The following is a 21,451-nucleotide window of genomic DNA, read 5'->3' as shown; positions in this document are numbered from 1 at the left end:
CGGGGCGGCGGCGGCGGGCGCGGGAAGGCTCGAACGGGCGGTACGGCCGGCGGGGAGCGGTGAGCGGGGACATGGGGAGGGGGTGGCCGCACCGGGACCCTGCCCGGGGCGAGGGGAGCCGGGCAGGATTGGGGGGGTCCTGCCGGGGTCTGGCGGGCGGCCCGACCCGGCCCGGGGTGGTCGGAGGACAGGCCCCGGCACCGCACGGGCCTCCGGGCCTCGGCAGCCCGGTGTCCGCATTCCCTCGGTATTCCCATCCCCGCAATGTCTCCGTGCCCTCGGTGCCCCCATGTCCTCGGTGCCCCCATGTCCTCGGTGCCCCCATGCCCTCGGTGCCCCCATGTCCTCGGTGCCCCCATGCCCTCAGTGCCCCCATGTCCTCGGTACCCCCATGCCCTCCGTGCCCCCATCCCCTGTGTGGTCCCCATTCCTGCAATGTTCCCACCCCTTCGATGCCTCCATTCCTGCAATGTTCCCATCCCCTCGGTACTCCCAATTCCCCCGATGCCCCCATCGCTGCAATGCCCCCATCCCCTTGATGCCCCCATCCCTGCAATGCCCCCATTCCCTCGGTACCCCATCCCTCGGTACCCCATCCCCCAATGTCCCCATCCCTCGGTGCCCCCATCCCTCGGTACCCCCATCCCCTCGGTGCCCCCATCCCCTCGGTACCCCATCCCCTCGGTGCCCCCATCCCCTCGGTGCCCCCATCCCCTCGGTGCCCCCATCCCCTCGGTACCCCCATCCCCTCGGTACCCCCATCCCCGCTGTGTGGGTGTCCCACCAGCTCTCACCTGTCCTCGTCGGCTGAGGCTCTTCCCGAAGCGTTTTCTTCTATCTGAGGTTATTTCTCCTCTTTCCCCACCCCTTCCCCAGACACACAGGTGGGAGCAAAGATGCCCTCGGCTCGGAAGCCAATGCGGTACGGACACACCGAAGGACACACCGACGTCTGCTTCGATGACACCGGGAGGTAACAGCCACATTCCTGGAGACTGGGGGAGGGATGGGCTTGTTCCTGTCTAATGCTTTCTCGAGGGCTGGGGATTAGGAAAAATATCCTCACTGAAAGAGTGGTCAGGCATTGGAACAGGCTGATGGAGTCCCCATCCCTGGAGGGATCTCAAAGCCGTGTGGATGTGGCACTTGGGGACATGGGTCAGTGGTGGCCTTGGCACTGCTGGGGGAACGGCTGGATTTGATGATCTCAGAGGGCTTTTCCAACCTTAGGCATTCCATGAGTTTCTATACCAGCCAGTGCTGCGTGAGATACTGGGATGGATTTATGGCCTGGCATGGTCCAAGAAATCCTTTGTGTTTTGCCTGTGCTGAGAACTGCCTGTGTGGCATATTCTGATGCTCTGAGTTTAGAAGTGATTGATTTGTAACTTAAATGTAAGCATATATATATCTATCTCACATACATTTATAGTATATATCATATATATATATTCTATATGCACATTCTGTAAGAGTGACTTCATAGAATCTAGCAGAAATCAGTGTGGTGTGGGAGAAAATATGCTTATGTATGGACTGAGAAATTAAAAATATAGTTGAAGGAATCCAATATTGGGCTTGCTGTCTTGTCTTCTTATTCCTGTGCTAGATCTTGAATGTATAAATATAAACCAAGTATTTACTCTTTTTACTTATTAAAAGACAAACCAAAAAAACAAGCCCTCTCAAAATTAACCCAAGGGATAAGTTTTACATATTGAGTACAGTTTAAATTCATATTATTTTATTCCTTTCTCGAGTTCATTCACTTTGATGACTACGGTTAAGATTTAATCTAGTAACAATCCCTTGGAACCACAAAAAGCCTCATTTGCCACTAAAACCAAATGTTTAAGGAAGGATGCAGACACCTCTCTTTGATTATAGATTCATGATGCCTTTAGTTAAAAATCCCATGCAAACTTCTAACGTTTTCTCTGTGACTTCAGGTCATTTTTTTCTGCACTAAAATTGTGGAAGTTGGCTCCAGCAAACTTTAATTCTGTATTAATTACCTTTTAAGGGTTCAGTAGGCCCAGGCCTACACATTAAGCTTGCAGCTTCAGTTACATTAACACTTTTATTTTTGCCCTCAGCTTTGTAATCAACTGTAAGGTAAGTTTTCAGAGTCCTGAGAAGAAATTAAAAGGTCTCAGATAGATCAGTTCTAAGTAAGTCCTTTGAAAAATCCACTCTATGTCCTGGAAAAAAAAATGGATTGACTTGTGATATCTAAGGATCAGTTCAGATGAGTGCCAGGCTCATCTGTGTTCTGCCAGATATTACTTTTTCCACCTCATGTTTAATGAGTTATAAATGTAGATATTAACTGTATCATGTAATATTTATCTGTTTCAGTTAAAAAACCCCTCTGACACTGGAGTAACAGTTTCCATTTGGGGATTGAAAGTTGCAGTGGCTGTTCTTTTCCATTCCTTCAGTGGTAACAAATCCTGTGTCTTTCCCAGCTGCATCGTAACTTGTGGCAGTGATGGAGATGTCCGGATTTGGGAAAACCTGGACGATGATGATCCCAAGTCCATAAATGTGGGAGAAAAGGCCTACTCATGTGCTCTAAAGGTATGTTTGTTTTTTTTTAAACAATTCCTCACAGCTGTGGATCTTCCTGCAGATTGTGGATTTTCCAGCTCAGGGATGCTGTTTGTGTGGGTAACATTAAACAAGAATTGTTCTGACAATTCACTGTGCCCCATACACGGTTGTAGGGGAATTATTTCTTATACTAAACACTTGTAATGTTTTTTGATTGGTTTTTTTTGTTTTGTTTTTTTTTTTTCACATTGTTATACTAATTTCTGGCTTTGATCTCCTCTTGAGAAACAAACCCAGCAGATTAAGTTAATTATGCAGTGAACGTTTTTAGGCTCTTTCAGTGTTTTCTCACAGTGTGAGTTGCAGGAAGTTTCCCAGCATAAGATGTGATCATCAGGTATTAGGAGAGAAGCCAAGAGGTTGTTTTATGTGGGTCTGTGTTAAGGCTCAAGGAATCTGTATTGGTCAAAAATTGCTTTCACAAAGTGGGTGTTGGGGAATGCTTTGGTAACACTTTTTTTTCTAATTGGTTGATATTTTGCTCTCAGAATTGTCATTTGGCCCAAAGTTGCCTCTGACCCACCATCCCCAAAGTGAGAAGAGGTTTTATATAATAGAAAATAATTATTTTTACTATGCACATTCCTGTGTTTAGCTTGAGAATTCTCACGCTATTTCCTTCATGTCCAATTATTGTTTTATTACATTAATAATAGCAGGTCTAAAATGTTGTTTTTGTGGAATTTTTAAAAGAAGAGAAGAATTCCAGAAGCTGACATCAGTTCTTCACCTACTGTGTAGTTAACTTGGCAGTAAAAAAGGGAAACTTGTAAACTGCTTTTCAACTACTTGTGCTTTTGGAAAGGTGTATGAAAGAGGAAATAAGTAAATATTAACATATATATATTACATTTTAAGAATTATAATTTGAAACCTCATTCAGAACTACTGCCTTAAGTGAAACTTCTTTCTTATAAACATCTTTCTTATATCCCTTTTAACATTTCTCATGTATCTGTTCCTCAATACCTGTATAATCTGCTTTCATCATTGATTTTTAGGATGATTTGCTGTTGATTTTCATCTCATTATTTATCCTTTCACAAACCAAGTGAGGTGACTTTAATGGTTTCTCTCAGCAAATCAGTGGCAGAGCCAGAAATTGCTAAAACTATTAAAGAATAGATGAGGAAAAATCCAGGGTTTAATATTAGTGGGAAAATCTGAAAAAAGTGCTTTTAGTTTTAAGGGATTTTTTTATTTTTTTAACATTGAGAGAGTTAAACATCAGGAAATCTTATTTCAAAAGTTAGTCTTCATTAATTAAGTGTCATGAGGGACTGATCTGAGATGTTGATGTAACCTAGGTAATAAATCTCCTCTCTTATTTAGTTGGGTTATTCACTACTGACTGCTGCTTTCTTTACCTTCAGCATTTTTACTATATATATTTTACTTTAGGCAACTTAAAAAATAACCCAACCACAATACTGCCTCTCCCCTCAGCACACACACACACAAAATGGATATATATATATATATATTTCAAAATTATAGTGTTATGTACAGCTGAGACATAATACTGCCACTTGAAGAGGAGATATTATTTTCCAAGTATGGGATAATTATTTCTTTTGTGTTGCATTTTTTTGGATCTGGATTCATTTCCAGTAAAGACCTGCCTTCTGTTTTCTGCAAAGAACTGAGCTGTAGTTGGTGAACTTCTCATCTTTCCCTGCTGGCATTTAACTGAGAATTCCAGTGCAAGGGTGCCCTCTCCTGATGCTGCAGCATATGAATCTAAATAGTTTGGTAAAAAAAAAAAATTAGTTTGGTTGAATTGATAAAGTCTTGAAATTACTGTGCTTTTTAGGGAAGGAATAAAAGAATGTTTTCCCTACTCCTCTTACTTTCAGACCCTTCTGGGACTAACAAAGTTAATCTGCCCAAATATTTGGAGTGTCAGAGGGATTTTTTTTGCGCATGAATATGCTTTTAATAAAATTTTCCGATGGATTTTGCTTCCAGAATGGAAGGCTGATCACAGCAGTGTCGAACAACACTGTTCAGATCCACACATTTCCCGAAGGAGCTCCCGATGGAATCCTGACTCGCTTCACCATGCACGCCAACCACGTCACCTTCAGCAGCTGTGGCACCAAGATTGCTGCTGGATCCAGGTAATCTGGCCAAGGGAAAGCGTTGCTGCTGTCCACACTCTGCCAGCTTCCTCAGATGCTGCTTTTTAGCAACGAGATCATAAAGCCCTCAGAGGTTTCTGCATTAAAACTATTGGAAAATGCCTTTTGTGGGTGGAGGGGAAGAAAGGAATTTAAAAGGAGTTTAGGAAACAATGCTCTGAGAGATGCCACCAAATACTTTTAAATAGAAATCTGGTGTGAAATAACTATTTTTCCTTTAGTAGACTGGGGTGTTTTCAGCTCTGAGCCTGAGGTGTAAGTGCTCACCCACATGGATCTCGTTGCAGCGTGGAGGGTTTTGTCCCTGTGAGCTGAGGATAAGGATGATGTCCTGACTGCTCAGGATCACGGTGCTGCAGCTGAATGTACACATGGAAAAGATGGGTTCTGATTTGTGTGAGAGCTTTGAGTCACTCTGTGGCATAAATATCACCAATCTGCCATTTGATAACAGATGACAGATGAAAGACTTGCCTGAGGGGAACTGAGTGTGTGGTTTAGTTCTTTTCTTAGGGCAGCACATTGGCTTTTATATAATATACTCTAGTCCTTTAACAGAGGTGGCAAAATAGCCATCAGGCAATGGGGTTTATTGCTTTTTTGTTCCATGTTATTTAAGGCTCAGGTGATTCTTACTTGGATGTGGTGAACTGTTTGTGCAACTCAGGCTGCCTCTCTTCTGGAATTTGTCCTCCAGGAGGTGGCAGAGCGTTGTGTCTGCTCCTTGACCTCCTCCAAGTGTGGATTGAACCAGAAAGCAATGTGGATGGACAGGCTGGACTGTGAGCAGCTGTGGAGCAGACACACCAGCTCCCCCAAAACCGGGAGGCTGGGCAGCTGTGGGCTGTTAACAACCCCAATCTCCAAATCTGGCAGGGATCACGGGTTTGGGCCCTTTGCCAGGGCTTGTTTCTGAGGGAACAGCTCTGCCCCAGGGTCTCACTTTGATTAGAGAGATTAGGCAGACAGCAAACTCTTGGCTGGTTCTAAAACTTCTACAAAACCCCAGGATTTCTGCAGCCTGGCCAAGGCTCCCACATTTTTAGGAGAAGTAGCTCATAAGACTGTGAGGCCACCCCTCAGTGAGGTCTTCTGTGACATACTGAAGGAGAAGGTAACAGCCACAAAGTGAAAGAGTGCAACTAAGAATTCCTTTTAATTGTCCCAGATTTCTCCATTTTTTTAGCATGAAGTCTGCAAACTTCAGCTTTATGTAAATTTAACGTCCAGCTGGCTGCCAAAGTTCACATGAAGTATTTGAAAAGAGTTAAAAAGGAATGGTTAACCCTTTAGAATTAGGTCCTAAAATGAAATTTCTCTTTGGGGGTGTTGCAATGAAGAATGAGAGGGAGTGGTACTGTAAGTTTGTCACAGGAGCTCTTTGCCTTAGCAGTTAGGATTGATATGTTTGAGGGAATGTCTAGAATTTTGGAGGAGGGAATAAAGCTATAAAATTCCTGTTGAGGTACCTGATACAGTAAATGGTCTTAAAAATCCTCTTAAGAAGTCACAAAATAAACTAGCTTTATTTTTTTTTTTTAAAGCCACATGACCTAATAATTATGCTCAGGGATATTGGTCCCATTCAGCAGATAGTTCTTGATAAGTCATCAGTGGTATCTAAAGCAGAGGTTTTCATGAGGTCATATAGAACACTGTGTTAAACAGGTATGTGCTCTGTGTGTGCATGATATTCTTCAGAGAACAACCACATTTTTAGGAACTCTGACAGGAACCAAAATGATTTCCTGATAAAAACCAGTCTGGCTGTGGTCCTGGTGCTGTGAGCCTCGGGATTCTCATTTTCCATGACATGAAAATGTCATGTGTGGTGTTGAGAGCTGTAACTTCCCCAAAAGTATAGTTCAGCAATTTTTATTGCCACAAACACATGGTTTGACATTGTTAGTACCATTTTTAATCCTTTTATGTCTGTGTCCTTGTGATGTACAGTGACTTCATGATCAAAGTCGTGGAGGTGACCGACAGCAGCAAGCAGAAAACATTCCGAGGGCACGAGGCTCCTGTTTTAAGCCTGTCTTTTGACCCCAAGGATGTTTACCTGGTAAAAAGACTTTCTTGTTTATTTTCTACTTCGAATCTCACTTTCCCTAAGGGGGAGAAAAAAGAATTAAAAATGTAGTTTTTGCCCAAAACCAGCCAGTGACTGGGCACATGAGACAACTTCAATTCAGCTGCTGATAGAGTGTGTCATAACTTGTTCTCCCAGGAAAACTCAGTTCTGTGTCCTTTTCTTTTGGAATCTGATGCTGATCTGATTTTAGAGGAGAAAAGATGGCTCACTAAAGTAATTCAATGGTAATTTTGAGCCTCTTTTGCAAATAAGCAGCTCCCTTGAATACCAGGGTTTGCAATCACAGGAGCTTGGAGCTGAGCACAATTATCAAGATGGCAGTGCTGGAAAGTTTTAAGTCCTAAAACAGTTTAAACAGGGAGGCTTTCTTCTTAAAACTGCCTGTGTGTCATGTGTCTGTTCTGCATTGGTTCTGGGGGGTTTTTCCATTTTGTAGCATTAATTTCCCTATGCCTTTAATTATTAATTTGTTGGCAAACTTCTCTTGCCCAGGCATCGGCGAGCTGCGACGGTTCTGTCAGAGTCTGGAAAATTGAAGATCAGGTAAAAGATCTGCCTTTCCATGCTAAGTGTTTCCTGAGAAATCCAGGATTTCACAGGCAGCTAGAAGAGCTGGACTGAAATGACCCTCCTGGAACAGGATTTTCTTTTAGGGGGGAAGAATTCTAACTGCACTTTGCAGTACACTTTTATCTGCTTCTGGGAGAAATTCCAAAGCCTGATTATGAAATGTTGCCTGGGTAGCTGTGGATTGTTCTTCCTGTCTGTGAAATCCCTGGTGTCTTCTGTTCATCTTTCCTAATTGGCCAACATTGGGTATTTTGTCCTTGGCACATTCAGAAATAACCCTGCTGTGTAAAGATGGCATTGACATCAGATTCCTCGTTTTGGAATTTCAGCTCCTTGCCTTCGGGATTAAGGAAGAGTTTTTATTGTAATAAACAATTTATTGATTGTAATAAACAGATTCAACCTCTGCTCTTGGAACTCTAAGGAATTTGAAAAGAGAGTTTCAGGTGAAGGCTTTAATGAGATAATTCTGCCTATGGATATGGGAATAGTTTTGGTAAATGCTGTTGACTGGAATAAGAATCCCTGTGGAATTACTCACGTAAATACAGTTGAAAATATACCCCTCCACACTTGTGGATTGCTACTTTTTTTTAGGAAAAAAAGCATAATTCTAGTGTGAAATCTCCTGTTCCAGACTGAGATTCTCCTTTTGGGGAACCTACAGTGAGAGTATTCCAGGACTGTGGCAGTTTGATGTGTGAATCTGTGCTGTGATTTGAGATTACAGCCATTCATTCTTTATATTTTATTTATATTTATACTTAAATTTATACTTATATTTATATATATTTATATTGCTGTGGCCACATTCAGGCCACCTTGCTGCACTTGATAAGGTTTGACAGATGCTTTATGGCCACACTTCTCTATAACCTAAAACCAGGTGAGCTCCTTTGTTCTGTGCTTGATTAAAAATGCACCTTCTGTGATTTTATTTCTGTTACAAGTAGTTTTATTGTCATTAAAACAGTTTCAGGGCTACACTGACAGAGTCTTTTTAAGGCAGCATGTACCACTGTATTTGGATGACAGAGACTATTTCAGTTCCAAAAATTATGTCTTTTTTTTTTTTTTCTTTTGCTTTCTCACACACTTTTCCTTTCAGAATTTGTACAATCCAGTAAATTTTCGCTGAGCTCCAAAGCTGTTTTCTCTTTAATATTTTGTTTTCAGACATGCACAACAAGCTGGCAGCTGCTGCAGAAGTGTAATGATGTGATAAATGCTAAATCAATCTGCAGGCTTGGCTGGCAACCTGGCAGTGGGAAGGTGAGTGCCAGTGTTTTATCACACCTCAATCCTTCTCCTCTCTCTGACTCCCAACGGCAGAATTCAACCCGGCAAGCCCAAACTGCACCTCCCGGGAGCGGGGGAAAAATATTTGGGGTGAAGTTGCCTTTTTGGGAAAAATAAAAAGCTGGGAATGGTTCCTGGTTTAAGCTGCAGGGAGTGTTTGGCTCTAGCCCAGCTGTCAGCCCAAACTGGCGTTGAACTGGATAGGAAGGAACATTGTGCACGAGGGAAGCAATCCAATGGCTCTCAACAGGCCAGCAAAGGAGTTCAGGCTTTCTCTGCTTTAGGTAAAATTTGCCCTCTCAGTGGTCTTGCTCTGTAAATATTTCCTTAGTGAGTTGTTCCCTTTCTTTTCCCTTGAAGAGCAAAGTTGAAGGAGGTTGGAGCCAGGTGGGGGTCGGGCTCTTCTCCCGAGTAACAAGTGTCACGACAAGAGGAAACAGCCTCAAGTTGTACCAGGGGAGGTTTAGGTTGGATATTAGGAAAAATTTCTTCATGGAAAGGGCTGTCCAGCACTGGCACAGCTGCCCAGGGCAGTGGTGGAGTCCCCATCCCTGGAGGGATTTAAAAACCGTGTGGATGTGGCACTTGGGGACGTGGGTTTGTGGTGAAGATGGCAGTGTTTGTTAGGTTAATGGTTAGATTTGATCTCAGAGGGCTTTTCCAACCTAAATGATTCCATGAGTCTTCAAAATAGCTGCCTGCTGTGATAGTGTTACACATAAGTTTTCTGTGGAAGTGCAAACGTCACCTGCAGTAAAAATAATTTCCATAAAAAGCAATACTTCCAGTTTTTAACCCAATTCCTCACACAGACATGTATATGAAATATAAACACTTGTCTTGCTTCCCTTACAAAGCAAGTTGCTAGAATCCTAACACAAATAAATCCTAAAGAAATAAATAGCCAGTAACATTTATGTCGTTCTGTGAAAGATGAAACGAGCTGTTTCAGGAATCACCTATTCAAAGAAGATTTATTGAGAAACTGTAACCTGACCAAAAGGAGTTTGGGGAAGGAGGGAGGGGAAAGAATAACTTAATCCTTGTGCTCAGAGCATTGAAAACTATATGTGTGTGTGTCAGCTGCTTGATAAATGAGAACTTCCAACCTTATGGTGCAGTTCTGTGCCAGAAGGAAATGAAGATTAAAGTCAAAACAGACATGTTTTGCTCTGTTACATGTGGAAAGCATTAAAGAACCTTGTAATTTAAATTGCTTCAGCTTTCTCTCTCAGTTGGCATTGCTGGGATTTTAGAGAGCTGTTAAACACTGAGGCAGTTGCATCTGTGAGGCTTCTGAATGAAGGAGCTGTGCTGTTCGAGTGTTCTCTTTGACAGGTAACTTGTTCTAAATTGCCTCATGTTTTTCCCTGTGAGCAGTTGCTGGCAGTCCCTGTGGATAAAGTTGTTAAACTCTACAGAAGAGAAACCTGGGAGAGTCAATTGGATCTATCGGATGCCTCCGTCACACTGGTGGGTACATGAGCCAGGTGCTTGGTAAATATTCTGTCATTTAAATGTTATTCTGCTGGAAATTATCTTCTGGGCAGTATCTCCCCCTTCTCTGACCCACTTTTCTTGGTGATGATCATTCACCTTCTCTGTTTGATTACTGATCCTGTTACTTTCTGTGGGAAATCAGGGCAGGAACACAAACTGATGGCAAACATCTTTATGGGGCTGTGATTTCCCCTCTTACAGTAACCCACTAGATCTCCAAAGTCTCCTGGTGAGTCACCAACTGCAGCTGAAGAACATCTGCTTTCACAAATTGCTCTAAATACAGAGCTTTTGAGGGAAAATGTGAAGAGCATTATTTCTATGCAATGATGGAAATAATGGGATAGAAGAGAGATATCAGTTGTTCACTTCATATTTTATTCAGCTGAAATTTGGTAGCCCTAAGTGGGCCATCCTCTTTGTTTTGGGCTCATTATGCACTTGGAAATCTTTGGGTTAAAGAGAACCAGCTTCCTAGTGCTATTAAGATACAGAACACACATTCTAATGGATTTTAATTTGTGGAACTGTATTAAGTTCAAAATAAATAAAGGTACATTTAGTGCTGAGTTTGCAAAGTGCACTCGGCTTCTGTCTACGTGTTTAGCATTGGGTTTGGTTCAACCTCATGGTTTAATGTCAATAGATGGATATTCTAAACCAAAAATAGGTGTGCTATGTTTAAAGAATGTTTTTTTTAAAGAATGTTTTTTTAAGGATACCACTTTCACAATAATTTTCAAAGAAAAAGAACTACCTAAACCCAGTAATGGAGGTCGGATATGACTTGGTAAAGGTGATTATTATGAATTTTTTTTTTATTCCAGAATATCTGTCCATTTTAAGCTCCAGAAGAGGAATGCTGTGCATGCATTGGTAATTTTTTTTAATTGTTATTGACTTTGTTTTTTTTTTTCCCTTAGCCCCTGAATGTTGTGGCCTGGTCTCCCTGTGGGCAGTACCTGGCAGCTGGAAGCGTGGATGGGAGCATAGTGGTGTGGAACGTGGAAACCCAGGAGTGCATAGAGAGGTATTCACTGTTGTTCCATAAACCCCCCCAAGCACAGCTTTTTTTCCCTTTTTTTTCCTGAAAAAGAATATTGTTATCTTCCCTGTAAAACTTTCTTGTGCAAATGTAGAACTCTACCTCTTGAAAAAAATCATAATCATGTTTCGAGGTTGTCGTGGTTTAACCTGGCAGGCAGCTTAGGGAAGGGACATCAATGTGGATTTGCTTCAAATTCCACAGTCTAGTTTTCCTGTGTGCAGATATCTTTTATTACTTTTTAATCTAATGGCTGATTAAAGGGTGGTTTTGATGGAAACAAAAATTTCCTCCCATCACAAAGCCCAAGATCCTTTGGCAGTAAGATGTATTTTCCAAAGAGAGGGGGAAATACAGGTTATTCAGTCAGCCACCCTCACCTGCAGGCCAAAAAAGGACAGACTGGTGAGTTGCAGTTTTTCTGGGTTAGTTAAAGCATCCCTCTTTCAAAAAAAATGGAAAAAACCCATTAAAAGATGTTATTAAATGAGGTAGAGTAGACAAAAAGAGATGATTTATCTGCCTGAATATTTTGGGTACTGTAACGCCTGTGATAAGAATTAAAGACAGATTATGTAAATAATTAATGGGTTTATGTTTTGTGAGGATAAAGGGTGGAAAAGATAGAGGATTAACTCATCAGTTTGATGCAAGAGAAACTACTAATGTTCTTTTAATAACTAGATGGTTCTGGAATATAGAGCTGGTGTGGGGCATTACTTTCTTTTCTACCTGTGTCTTGTTTTAAAAATATGATTCTGTTTCTATTCTACTACATATTACCCTTTTTTACAATGACTCTCGGGGTGGGGCCGGGGTTCTGCCCTGAGGAGCTTCCTAAAAATCCATTATTCTTGTGTTCTTTTTAGGATGAAGCACGAGAAAAATTACTCAATTTGTGGGCTGGCCTGGCACCCTAAATATAAGCAAATTGCTTACACAGACACTGAAGGAAACCTGGGGCTGTTGGAAAATGTTGGCGTGGTAGAGAAGCCAAAGGACAAGGTGCTCAGTACCAGTTATTTCTTAAATTAACGTGAAAATTTAGTTTATAGACCATGTTGAACATTCTGCTTTGTGTGCTGCAAATTCCCTGCTGTGTGTTAATTAATTTCTTGAGTTCCATGCCCTGAAATGAGTGTTGTGGTGATTGTTGGTCTGGGTTTAGGTTGCCAGTGCAGTGGCCAAGGACTACAACGATCTCTTTGATGGAGACGATGATGATGAGTATTTAAATGGAGATGTGGTTGAACCTCAGTCCTCCCCAAAGCCTGGAGCTGATGAAGATGATGATGGTGACCTTATGCTGACTTCAGGCCGTCTGAGAAGGGCAATAATTGATGATGATGATAACTCACTAGGTACAGAGTGAATTAATTTCCCAGAGCCCTTTATTGCTGTTATTGGGGTGATCTTTAGCATCCTCCACTCAGATATGCTCTGCTTTATGTTCCCAGATAAATCTTGACTGTCTTAAGTTTTTTCACCTAAATTCTGTCCTAATATTGTGTGTAAAATGTGATTTTTTTTTTTTTTCTTTTAACTTACAGATATTGGGTTGATAAAAGCTAGTTCCAGCCTTCTGGAAAAGGAGGATGATGGTGATGATCAGACCGGTGGCTTTTCAGCTTTGCCACCCTCATCTACACAGCATCATTTCTATGATGGGCCAATGCCAACCCCCAAGCAAAGGCCCTTCCAGTCTGGCTCCACTCCTGCACACCTCATGCATCGATTCATGGTAAATCTATGTGGTTGTGTGGACTTAGTTGCTTCCTTTACACTGAATATTGCTCAGTTCTTATTGTGTTTTAATCTAATTTTATCCAAGATCTTTGTTTTTTGTGGGTTTTTTTTTAAGTACTTCATAGTGTGAAGCCAAATATTGAAAAGTATCCTTGTGTTAATGTGAAGACTCCATAATGTTTGGGTTTACATTTCAGTTGTTTAGGAATAAATACAAAATCACAGAGTTGATTAGGTTGGAAAAGACCTCTGAGATCGACTCCGAAAGCAAACTCTCCACTTTGCACTCGTGTTGCTGCATTCCAGCAGATCTGTTTTAAAATTCTTTTTTTTTTTTTTTTTCAGTCAGAATCGTGGCTATTTTTGTGCTGTCAAGGCTTGCATGTTAATCACCCACTATCCCTCTCTTAACTGCAAATTCCTCACCCTTAATTTTGCAAGGAGAGAGACGGCCAAGCCAGGAGGACGAAAACAATTTCTGCCTCGCTCAGCCGCTTTCGGGACCACGAGTCCTGACGCCACAAAGCCTTCACCCTTCCTCCAACCTCTTATTTCAGACAACAAAATCAGAGCAGGCTGATTTAGGCCAATCTGCTCGATTTGATGGTTTGTTTTCTTTCGGGTTCTTCCCCTCCCAGGTGTGGAACTCGGTTGGCATCGTCCGCTGCTACAACGACGAGCAGGACAACGCCATCGACGTGGAGTTCCACGACACCTCCGTGCACCACGCGACGCACCTGCCCAACTCCCTGAACCACACCATGGCTGACCTCTCCACTGAGGCCGTTCTGCTGGCCTGTGAGGGCACAGAGGAACTTCCAAGGTAGGTCGTGGCCCTGCTGAGCGAAACCCGTGATCCGGAGCCACATTTAACTGATTTCGAGTATTTTGACTTTTATTTTTTGGCCTCTGTCATTTTTTTGAGCTTTTTGGCTTTTCATCATGCTTTTTGTTTATGGGACCACTTCAGAGGAGGACTTTCACCTCCACCTGCTTGGAGACTCGGAGAGTATTGAGAAATGTAATTTGTTTCCTGGCGATTTCTTTTAAATCCCTTTTCCAAATATAAATATACTGGAAACTTCAGGCACTGCAGGCTCGAAGGGAATTGTGAACATGAACAATAGTTTTTCAGTCTGCTCAGATCAAAGATCACTCATAAGGGTTCAGCTATTTCTTTTCACACTGTTGCTAAGGAGACATGTTTGGAGATACCCAAGGAATTACAAGTGTGAAGAACACGAGTTTATGGAAACCATGGGAAGATTTAAGCAGCTGGGCCATCCAGACTCTGCTCTTGCATTTAAGAGCAATAACAACAATATTTTATTGCTGATTTCTGGGGAAACATCTTGAAGAAAGAACTTTCTTCTCATTTTCACACATACAACATTGTGATGAGTTGAAAGGCACTCTTGACTTTTAAAAATATTGTTTTTCTGTTGGTTGTCTGACTTTAAAAGTGTCTTTTTCTCAGTGAAAATGGGAAATCTCTTAAAAATCCACAGTGTCTGCAGATTGGTCACAGGCAATTCTCAATTATTAAGGTGGCAGAAATGAAGTTTTAAATTTTTTTTTTCCCTTTCAGAGGCAGCATAATATGACAGACTTGGAATGAGGGCTGATATTCAGAGGTGCCAGGCACCTTCAGTTCTTACTAATGTTAATTAAGCAGGATACTTAACCTTCTTCCATCTAAAAAACCTCCCCTCAGACCTTTTAGCTGTCTCTCCTTTCAGCTTTGGATGCTCTAGAAAGGTCAAGCTGGCTCTTCAGTTTCTGAATAATAAGAGCAACACCTTTGCAAATGACCGCTTGTCACTTGTATTTCCATCCCAGATTGCAGGTCTCTGATGAGAAAGTCTAATATACTCCTATGTTTTCAGGTATTGTGTTTTATTTCATACCTGTGTGTTCTTTGCCTGTGCTTCAGCAAGCTCCACTGCATTCATTTCAACTCCTGGGATGCCAACAAGGAGTGGACAGTGGATATGCCGAAGGATGAGGACATCGAGGCCATCTGCCTGGGCCAAGGCTGGGCTGCTTGTGCCACCAGTGCCTTCCTGGTGCGTGTGTTCACAGTGGGAGGAGTCCAGAGAGAGATCTTCAGCCTCCCAGGCCCCGTGGTGTCCATGGCAGGGCACGGAGAGCAGCTGATCATTATTTACCACAGAGGTACTTTTCTCCCTTTTGTCTTTTTTTAAGATTAATTCACATTAATTTGTGTGTAATCACCAGGAAGTGTTTTCTCCTTCTTTTCTTCGTGATGCTGCTCCTGCTTCTCTTCTGGGTGATGCTTTTACCAGCACATCCATCACAGCCCACGGATCTGGGACTTCTGACAGCAGAGCCTGTGTTTTGTGATGGAAAGCTGAGATGAACCTGTGGGGAAGGGGAGAATTTTGTAGCACTGACACGAGTAGATTAAACTTGGGTTTTGGATGTGACAGAATGAATTACCACAGGAAATTAAGGAAGCAGTTGTTATGCATGCCTGGTGTGTCCAAAATGACAAACACTTGCTTGTCTGACTGTGGTATTCATGGGTAACCCTGCATTAGAATTAGTTTTTGATTCAAAGCTAATTTAGCCAAGAGACAAGACAATTCTGTCTTCTGATTTCTGACACGGCCATTGAACAACTTCTTCCCAGGTACTGGCTTTGATGGGGACCAGTGCCTCGGGGTGCAGCTGATGGAGCTGGGAAAGAAGAAAAGGCAAATTCTGCATGGAGACCCTCTTTCTCTTACAAGGAAATCCTATTTGGCATGGGTTGGATTCTCTGCAGAAGGTATGAAATACCTGCAGGAGTGGAGCTGAGAAATATTGAGGCTACTGGGGGAATTACAGGAAAGCTGGAGAGGGGCTTTGGACAAGGGTCTGGAGGGACAGGATAAGGGGGAATGGCTTCACAATGACAGAGGGCAGGGTTAGATGGGATATTGGGAAGGAATTCCTGCCTGTGGGGTTGGTGAGGCCCTGGCACAGGTTGCCCAGAGAAGCTGTGGCTGCCCCTGGATCCCTGGAAGTGTCCAAGGCCAGGTTGGATGGGTCTTGGAGCAACCTGGGATAGTGGAAGGTGGATGGGGTGGAACTGGATGATCTTTAAGGTCCCTTCCAACCCAAACCACTCTGTGATTCTGTGGAGGTGTTTGGCTAATTAATACCCTTTCAGTAATGGTGATCCTGAGACCTGGACTTTGCATTTTCAACCTCCTCGACACTAAACAAAATTCTAATTTTCTAGTCCTTCAAGATATTTATCAGAAATATTTAATATTTTCCCACTGGGAATAAAATACACTTGAATGCTACCAGAACTTGTTCTCCTGATTGGTTTCCCTGCTCAGCAAGAAGACATAAAAACCTCATTAGCGCTCCCTGATTCCCCCAAAGTTCGTAGTTTTTCTGGAGGAGTTTTTGATGATAACCAGAAAAAGTACCTGTAAGATAGCTTGGGAATCCCCCACCAAGCAGTCTGAACCTGATTTCTCCATGAAGTGATGTAAATGTGAGCTTGTCATTCGGCCAGCAGTGGCACTCATTGACAGAAGGTGGCGCATCTTTCCAAGGAAACTCTTTTTTTTTTCCCCCCGACCAATTCGCGTTCGGGAGAGAGGATGCCGTGTTTGAGAGATGCAAACCGTCCTTTCCCAGCTGTACCCACCGCTTCCATCCCGCCGGTGCTGTGATAGGTGACAATAACTGCCCTCCTCTGTGACAAACAGGCACCCCTTGCTACGTGGACTCCGAGGGCGTCGTGCGGATGTTGAACCGGGGGCTCGGGAACACTTGGATCCCAGTGTGCAACACCAGAGAGCAGTGCAAAGGGAAATCTGATCACTACTGGGTCGTTGGCATCCAGGAAAACCCCCAGCAGCTCAGGTCAGATAAATCACAAGTAAACACTTTGTTTGTCTGGGTTTTTCAATGCCAGAGCGCTTTTTACTGAGAGGAGCTGGAAAGAGCTTCTCCCCAAACAGGTGGCTGGTAGATGTGCACAGCAAATGGTCAGTCCCCAGATATAATAATGAACCATCCATGCAGAATTTTGAATAAACTCAACGGAGTTTCACAGCTTGGAACTGGCCAATTGAGGCTTTTTGCCTCGGCTGAGAGGTGTGTGAGCACTTTATGGTGAAATCACACATCTCTGAGGCAAACGTGTTCCTAAAGCTGCATTTTGGTAAAGAAACCTGCTGAAAAGTTGGGGATCCTATCAGAAATCTGCTTCTCCTCTTCCTGGTGTTTTGGGGTTTGCTTGTGGAGTTGGGGTTTGATTGATTTTTTTTCTGTATTTTCCCCTTTACGCCTTTGAAAAGAATCCAATCCTATAACTAATTACATCATCAGACAGAGCTCAGTCAGACATAGATAAATCAGAGCTGTTATTATTAAATAATAGAATTATTAATATTTAAACTGTGACCACAACAATTCTGTATGTAAATTTGCTCAAATATTTACCTGAAATTTAACCATTTCTTTATAAAATGTGATAGTGGTGTGTCCAAACAACTGTTTCTCTTTGCTGTAACATCCATCCTGGATGTTTTGTTGCTAAGCTTTATTTGTATCCCTTTTTATTCAGGAGTCTGTGTGCTTTTCCTAACAGGGCAGATTCCATCAGCTCACATAATTTACTGAAATTCAGACTCTTTGACTTTACTAGTCGTGCACAAGGGTAGGGGTTGGTGGGAGACTGCATTTTGTTTGAACTTGTGTGATATTCTTTGTAGTCCTCTGCTTTTTTGGGAATAAGGGAAATAATTTAATATATCTGGTAAATGTCACTTCTCTGCCTATTCCTCCTTCCAAATCCTTATGTTGGCCTCCAGAAAATTCTCCAAAAAAATGTGCAGGACACATCCCACTGATGAGGTGGTCAACTGTGAGTCTGTCACCATGAGTTTTTTTCCCCTCTGGTCCAAGAAAGGCTGTTCTGAGTCGCAAAGAACATTTTACTCAAAGCCAGCAGCACAATAAAGATAAGGAAGAGGGGGGAAGGGTTGTTGTAGAAACACCACATGCCTTAATTAAGAGATAGCCAGAACACTAAAGCTTCCTGTTCTTTTTTTTTTTTCTTCCCCAAGCCTCTGACACAGCAGCTCATAAAACCAGATGTTTCTGTCAATGCTGCTGGAAACACAACCCTTCCCCAATCAACGGTGATCGTTACCAGAAAGCACTTGTTTAAGTATAATGAAACAATAAGTCTCTGCCTTCTGTTGTTCAGTGGTTTCAGATCTAAATGAACTGCTTTCACTCTCTGTAGTAGCTGTTAAACCCTGTGCTGTGTGAGGCCCAGAGCAGTGTGTGTTATTACCTGCCACACTCCGAGTTTGTGGCGGGGACAGGAGCAACGTGTGCCTTGCTGGCTTGGAAATCTTTTCCTGGTTGGCATGCAAAAATAACCCTTTTATGATGCAACCTTATCATATTGCCATGTTTAATCCAGTTGTTTAATTAACACTTTTTCAAAGGGCAAATCCTCTTAAGGTATCTCCCTTCTTAGGAAGACCTGATTTAGGCGTGGAACAACTGCAGATGTGTTTTGTTTCCCATGCACAGGTGCATTCCCTGCAAAGGATCCCGCTTCCCTCCCACACTGCCACGGCCTGCTGTAGCAATTCTGCCTTTTCAACTCCCTTACTGCCAAGTTGCAACAGAGAAGGGACAGATGGAGGTATGGAATGGTGTCGAGCCCACAGCTGGTACTCTCAGGTGTCCCCGTGGCAGGGATTATACGAGATTCCTGTTAATCACCTCTGCTGTGAAAGAGGACAGTGCAAACCCTGAGTCAGACACATGGCTAAGGAGGTTATTTGGGTTCACTGCTTCGTCTCATGTGATTTGGTTCACAACTGTTTCCAGAAGAATGCAAGACAAAACTGCCAGAGCTGAGGCAAAGTTGTATTTACACATAATCTGTTTCTGACCTGTCAAGTCTTTATCACCCTCTCATTTTTTGAGATATCAAATTTTGGGATCCTGATCGAGACCACCTTGGAAATGTCTATTTTTTAATAACTTAGGCATGACAAAATTTCTGGAATATGTCTTTTTGAAAGATAGACAAAGTATTCAAATCCATATAATTGCTCTGAACACATAGGCCTTCTCCCTTGAGTTATTTTCTGAAGGTAGAGGCTGGTGGAAGCAAGATGTGCCTGTGGAGAACTTCTAGAAAAATACCTGTATTTATTCTTCAGTTTTGATTGGTTTAAACATTTCAAACTTGTGGTGCTCAACTGTAATGCACAGAACAGAAATGAACTTAAAATTCTAATCTCAGCCTTAGAGAGAGTTCAGTGCTGTTTGAAGTTTATTCTTTTCGATAGAAGCATAGATTAAAATGTCAATAATAAACACACTGTCATTTTTAATGAATTCTCCTTCATTTGGTTAAGTCTTTTTGTTCTTTGCCTGATAGACTCTGTCTTTCACTCCTCCCTCCACCCAAAAATAATGGGAGGAGAATGCCAGGAACTGCTAAATTGCCTTGGGGGACTATGTGTAGATTCAGAAACAAATTATTCCAATGCATCTGATGAAAGCATACTGGGTTTGAATAAGTTTATAATTATTTTGAGCAGAGCTAGCCTGGTCCAACAGCCATTATAGCATTTTGTGAACAACCAGACTTGTATTTTCTGTAGGTAAACTCCCACACTTACTGAGTTATTCTGGAATACTTCCAGTTTGCTGTGGGACAGCGATTATAAGCTAAAATAATCAACTTGTTCTAGAACTCTCTCCTGGTGAACATGTAGGTCTCATCCTGCTTGCAAGCCTGTAGGATAAATGGAATTTAACATATATGGCACCTGTTTGGATCAGTTTTTGTATGGGTGGTTGTGATTGTGGTCTATTTTTTCCTCACTAGGCATTGGCTTTAAAGAGAATTGTCTCCCCTCCCCTCATTATCAAAGGAAAGGAACATTAAGGAATAAGTTGATAAAATACACTGTAAATTGTTAGGCATTATGTCACAGGCTATTTTTTCCAGCTCTGAATTCCACCAAACATCCTTCTCCCTCTTCCAGGAGCAATACTGGCGGTCTGTTGTGTTTCACAACCACGTGGATTACTTATCCAAAAATGGCTATGAATTTGATGAAAATGCTAAAAACCAGGCAGTGAAAGAGCAGCAAGAACTTCTGATGAAGCTGTTTGCTGTAAGTACAAACACATGGCAGAAAGAATCCCTGAGACTTTACCTCTGAGGTGTCCAAGGCCAGCCTGGATGGGGCTTGGAGTGGAAGGTGTCCCTGCCCACATCAGAGGGTGGAACAAGATGAGCTTTAAGGTCCCTTCCAACCCAAACCATCCATGGATTCAATGATTTATTGGTAGGTGGGATTTGATGTAAATGTTGATATGATTCCTCTTATTAGGAATCTGGCAATCCAGCTAGTTCAGACTGAGACAAGAGGCTGCAGTTGTTGCTTATCAGCATGGAGGGGTTAGGGGAAGAAGGAGGAAAAAAAAGAGCTTTTTCTCACGTTGTCGGAGGTTCATCTTTATTCGTTCACTCCACCAAAACCATCATACAACAAACTGCGTAGCTGAAACTCCCCGGGCTCCTTCTCTTCCAGCTCTCTTGCAAACTGGAGCGGGAATTCCGCTGCGTGGAACTCGCTGACCTCATGGCCCCCCACGTTGTGAGCCTGGCCATCAAATACGCCTCCCGCTCCCGCCACATCAGTTTAGCCCAGCGCCTCAGCCAGCTGGCCGTGGAGAAAACCACCCAGCTGGCAGCAGCACAGGGGGATGAAGAGGAGGAGGAGGAGGAGGAAGAGGATTTCCAAGAGCGCTTGAGCGCTGGGTAATGCAAATTTCCAAATTTCCGTGGCTGAAGAAGCGGCAACGCTTTGACTGCTCTTTCGGTGTTTGGAGGGGCTTCTCTGGGCCGGAGTTTGCAGTGCTGGGAAGCGACAGTCTGTGTTGCTCTGCTTAGAAATGGTGCATGTGACAGTAAATATCCCCTGGCTTCCTGTGGGTCTGTGTTCAACAGATTCAAAGACAAAGAAGGCTCAATATTGAATTACTCTGACTGGAATTTTTCTTTCTTCCCACCTTTCCCTGCCTTGTGCTGCTTTGGTTATTTGACTCCAACCTATCTTTTTTTTTTCTTCTCTTTTTGGCTCGTTCTCTCAATCTTGATTAATTCCACACCTGTCGTAAAATCCTGAGTTTCTCCAGCCTTTTTTCAGTATCCTATCCTGGTGTATCCTATTTAGTCTTACTCTCTTCTAACTAATAATCCCAGCTTTTCATATTCAAAGAACATACTACAGGCTGTCTTTGCATTCTTTTTCCCTCTGTATCTGAGCTATCTACCTTTCCTCTCCTACCTGCATCTGCTTTGTAAAGCAGGTGATGAGGCAAAAGTTGTGTGTAGGTTTGGGGTTTTTTTGTGGGGTTTTGGGGTTTGTTTTT

At 42.6% G+C, this 21,451-nt stretch overlaps 2 protein-coding genes across 4 annotated transcripts in view; one reads left to right on the top strand and one right to left on the bottom strand.

Annotated features, from left to right (window-relative positions):
* Window positions 1-21,451, bottom strand: part of LGALS3 (galectin 3) — a 173,460-nt gene that overhangs the window by 51,032 nt on the left and 100,977 nt on the right. The window lies entirely within an intron of this gene.
* WDHD1 (WD repeat and HMG-box DNA binding protein 1) overlaps window positions 1-21,451 on the top strand; it is a 28,804-nt gene continuing 7,353 nt past the window's right edge. For all 3 annotated transcript variants that reach the window (XM_050336923.1, XM_050336924.1, XM_050336922.1), the window contains exons 1-19: window positions 1-59; window positions 877-973; window positions 2,469-2,580; window positions 4,582-4,733; window positions 6,708-6,819; window positions 7,342-7,392; window positions 8,596-8,691; window positions 10,099-10,191; window positions 11,142-11,248; window positions 12,133-12,268; window positions 12,432-12,624; window positions 12,814-13,004; window positions 13,648-13,832; window positions 14,943-15,184; window positions 15,663-15,800; window positions 16,738-16,894; window positions 18,581-18,695; window positions 20,056-20,187; window positions 20,608-20,837. In XM_050336923.1, the coding sequence (XP_050192880.1) occupies window positions 897-973; window positions 2,469-2,580; window positions 4,582-4,733; window positions 6,708-6,819; window positions 7,342-7,392; window positions 8,596-8,691; window positions 10,099-10,191; window positions 11,142-11,248; window positions 12,133-12,268; window positions 12,432-12,624; window positions 12,814-13,004; window positions 13,648-13,832; window positions 14,943-15,184; window positions 15,663-15,800; window positions 16,738-16,894; window positions 18,581-18,695; window positions 20,056-20,187; window positions 20,608-20,837 (2,519 nt within the window). In that variant the 5' untranslated portion in view covers window positions 1-59; window positions 877-896. The remainder of the gene's footprint in view (window positions 60-876; window positions 974-2,468; window positions 2,581-4,581; window positions 4,734-6,707; window positions 6,820-7,341; window positions 7,393-8,595; window positions 8,692-10,098; window positions 10,192-11,141; window positions 11,249-12,132; window positions 12,269-12,431; window positions 12,625-12,813; window positions 13,005-13,647; window positions 13,833-14,942; window positions 15,185-15,662; window positions 15,801-16,737; window positions 16,895-18,580; window positions 18,696-20,055; window positions 20,188-20,607; window positions 20,838-21,451) is intronic.

This window comes from Myiozetetes cayanensis, unplaced genomic scaffold (assembly GCF_022539395.1).
Source record: "Myiozetetes cayanensis isolate MyiCay16 unplaced genomic scaffold, myiCay2020 scf6-25, whole genome shotgun sequence".
NCBI classification, from domain to species: domain Eukaryota; kingdom Metazoa; phylum Chordata; class Aves; order Passeriformes; family Tyrannidae; genus Myiozetetes; species Myiozetetes cayanensis.
Note: the sequence above shows the minus strand (reverse complement) of the source record. Positions and strands in the feature narration are given on the sequence as shown.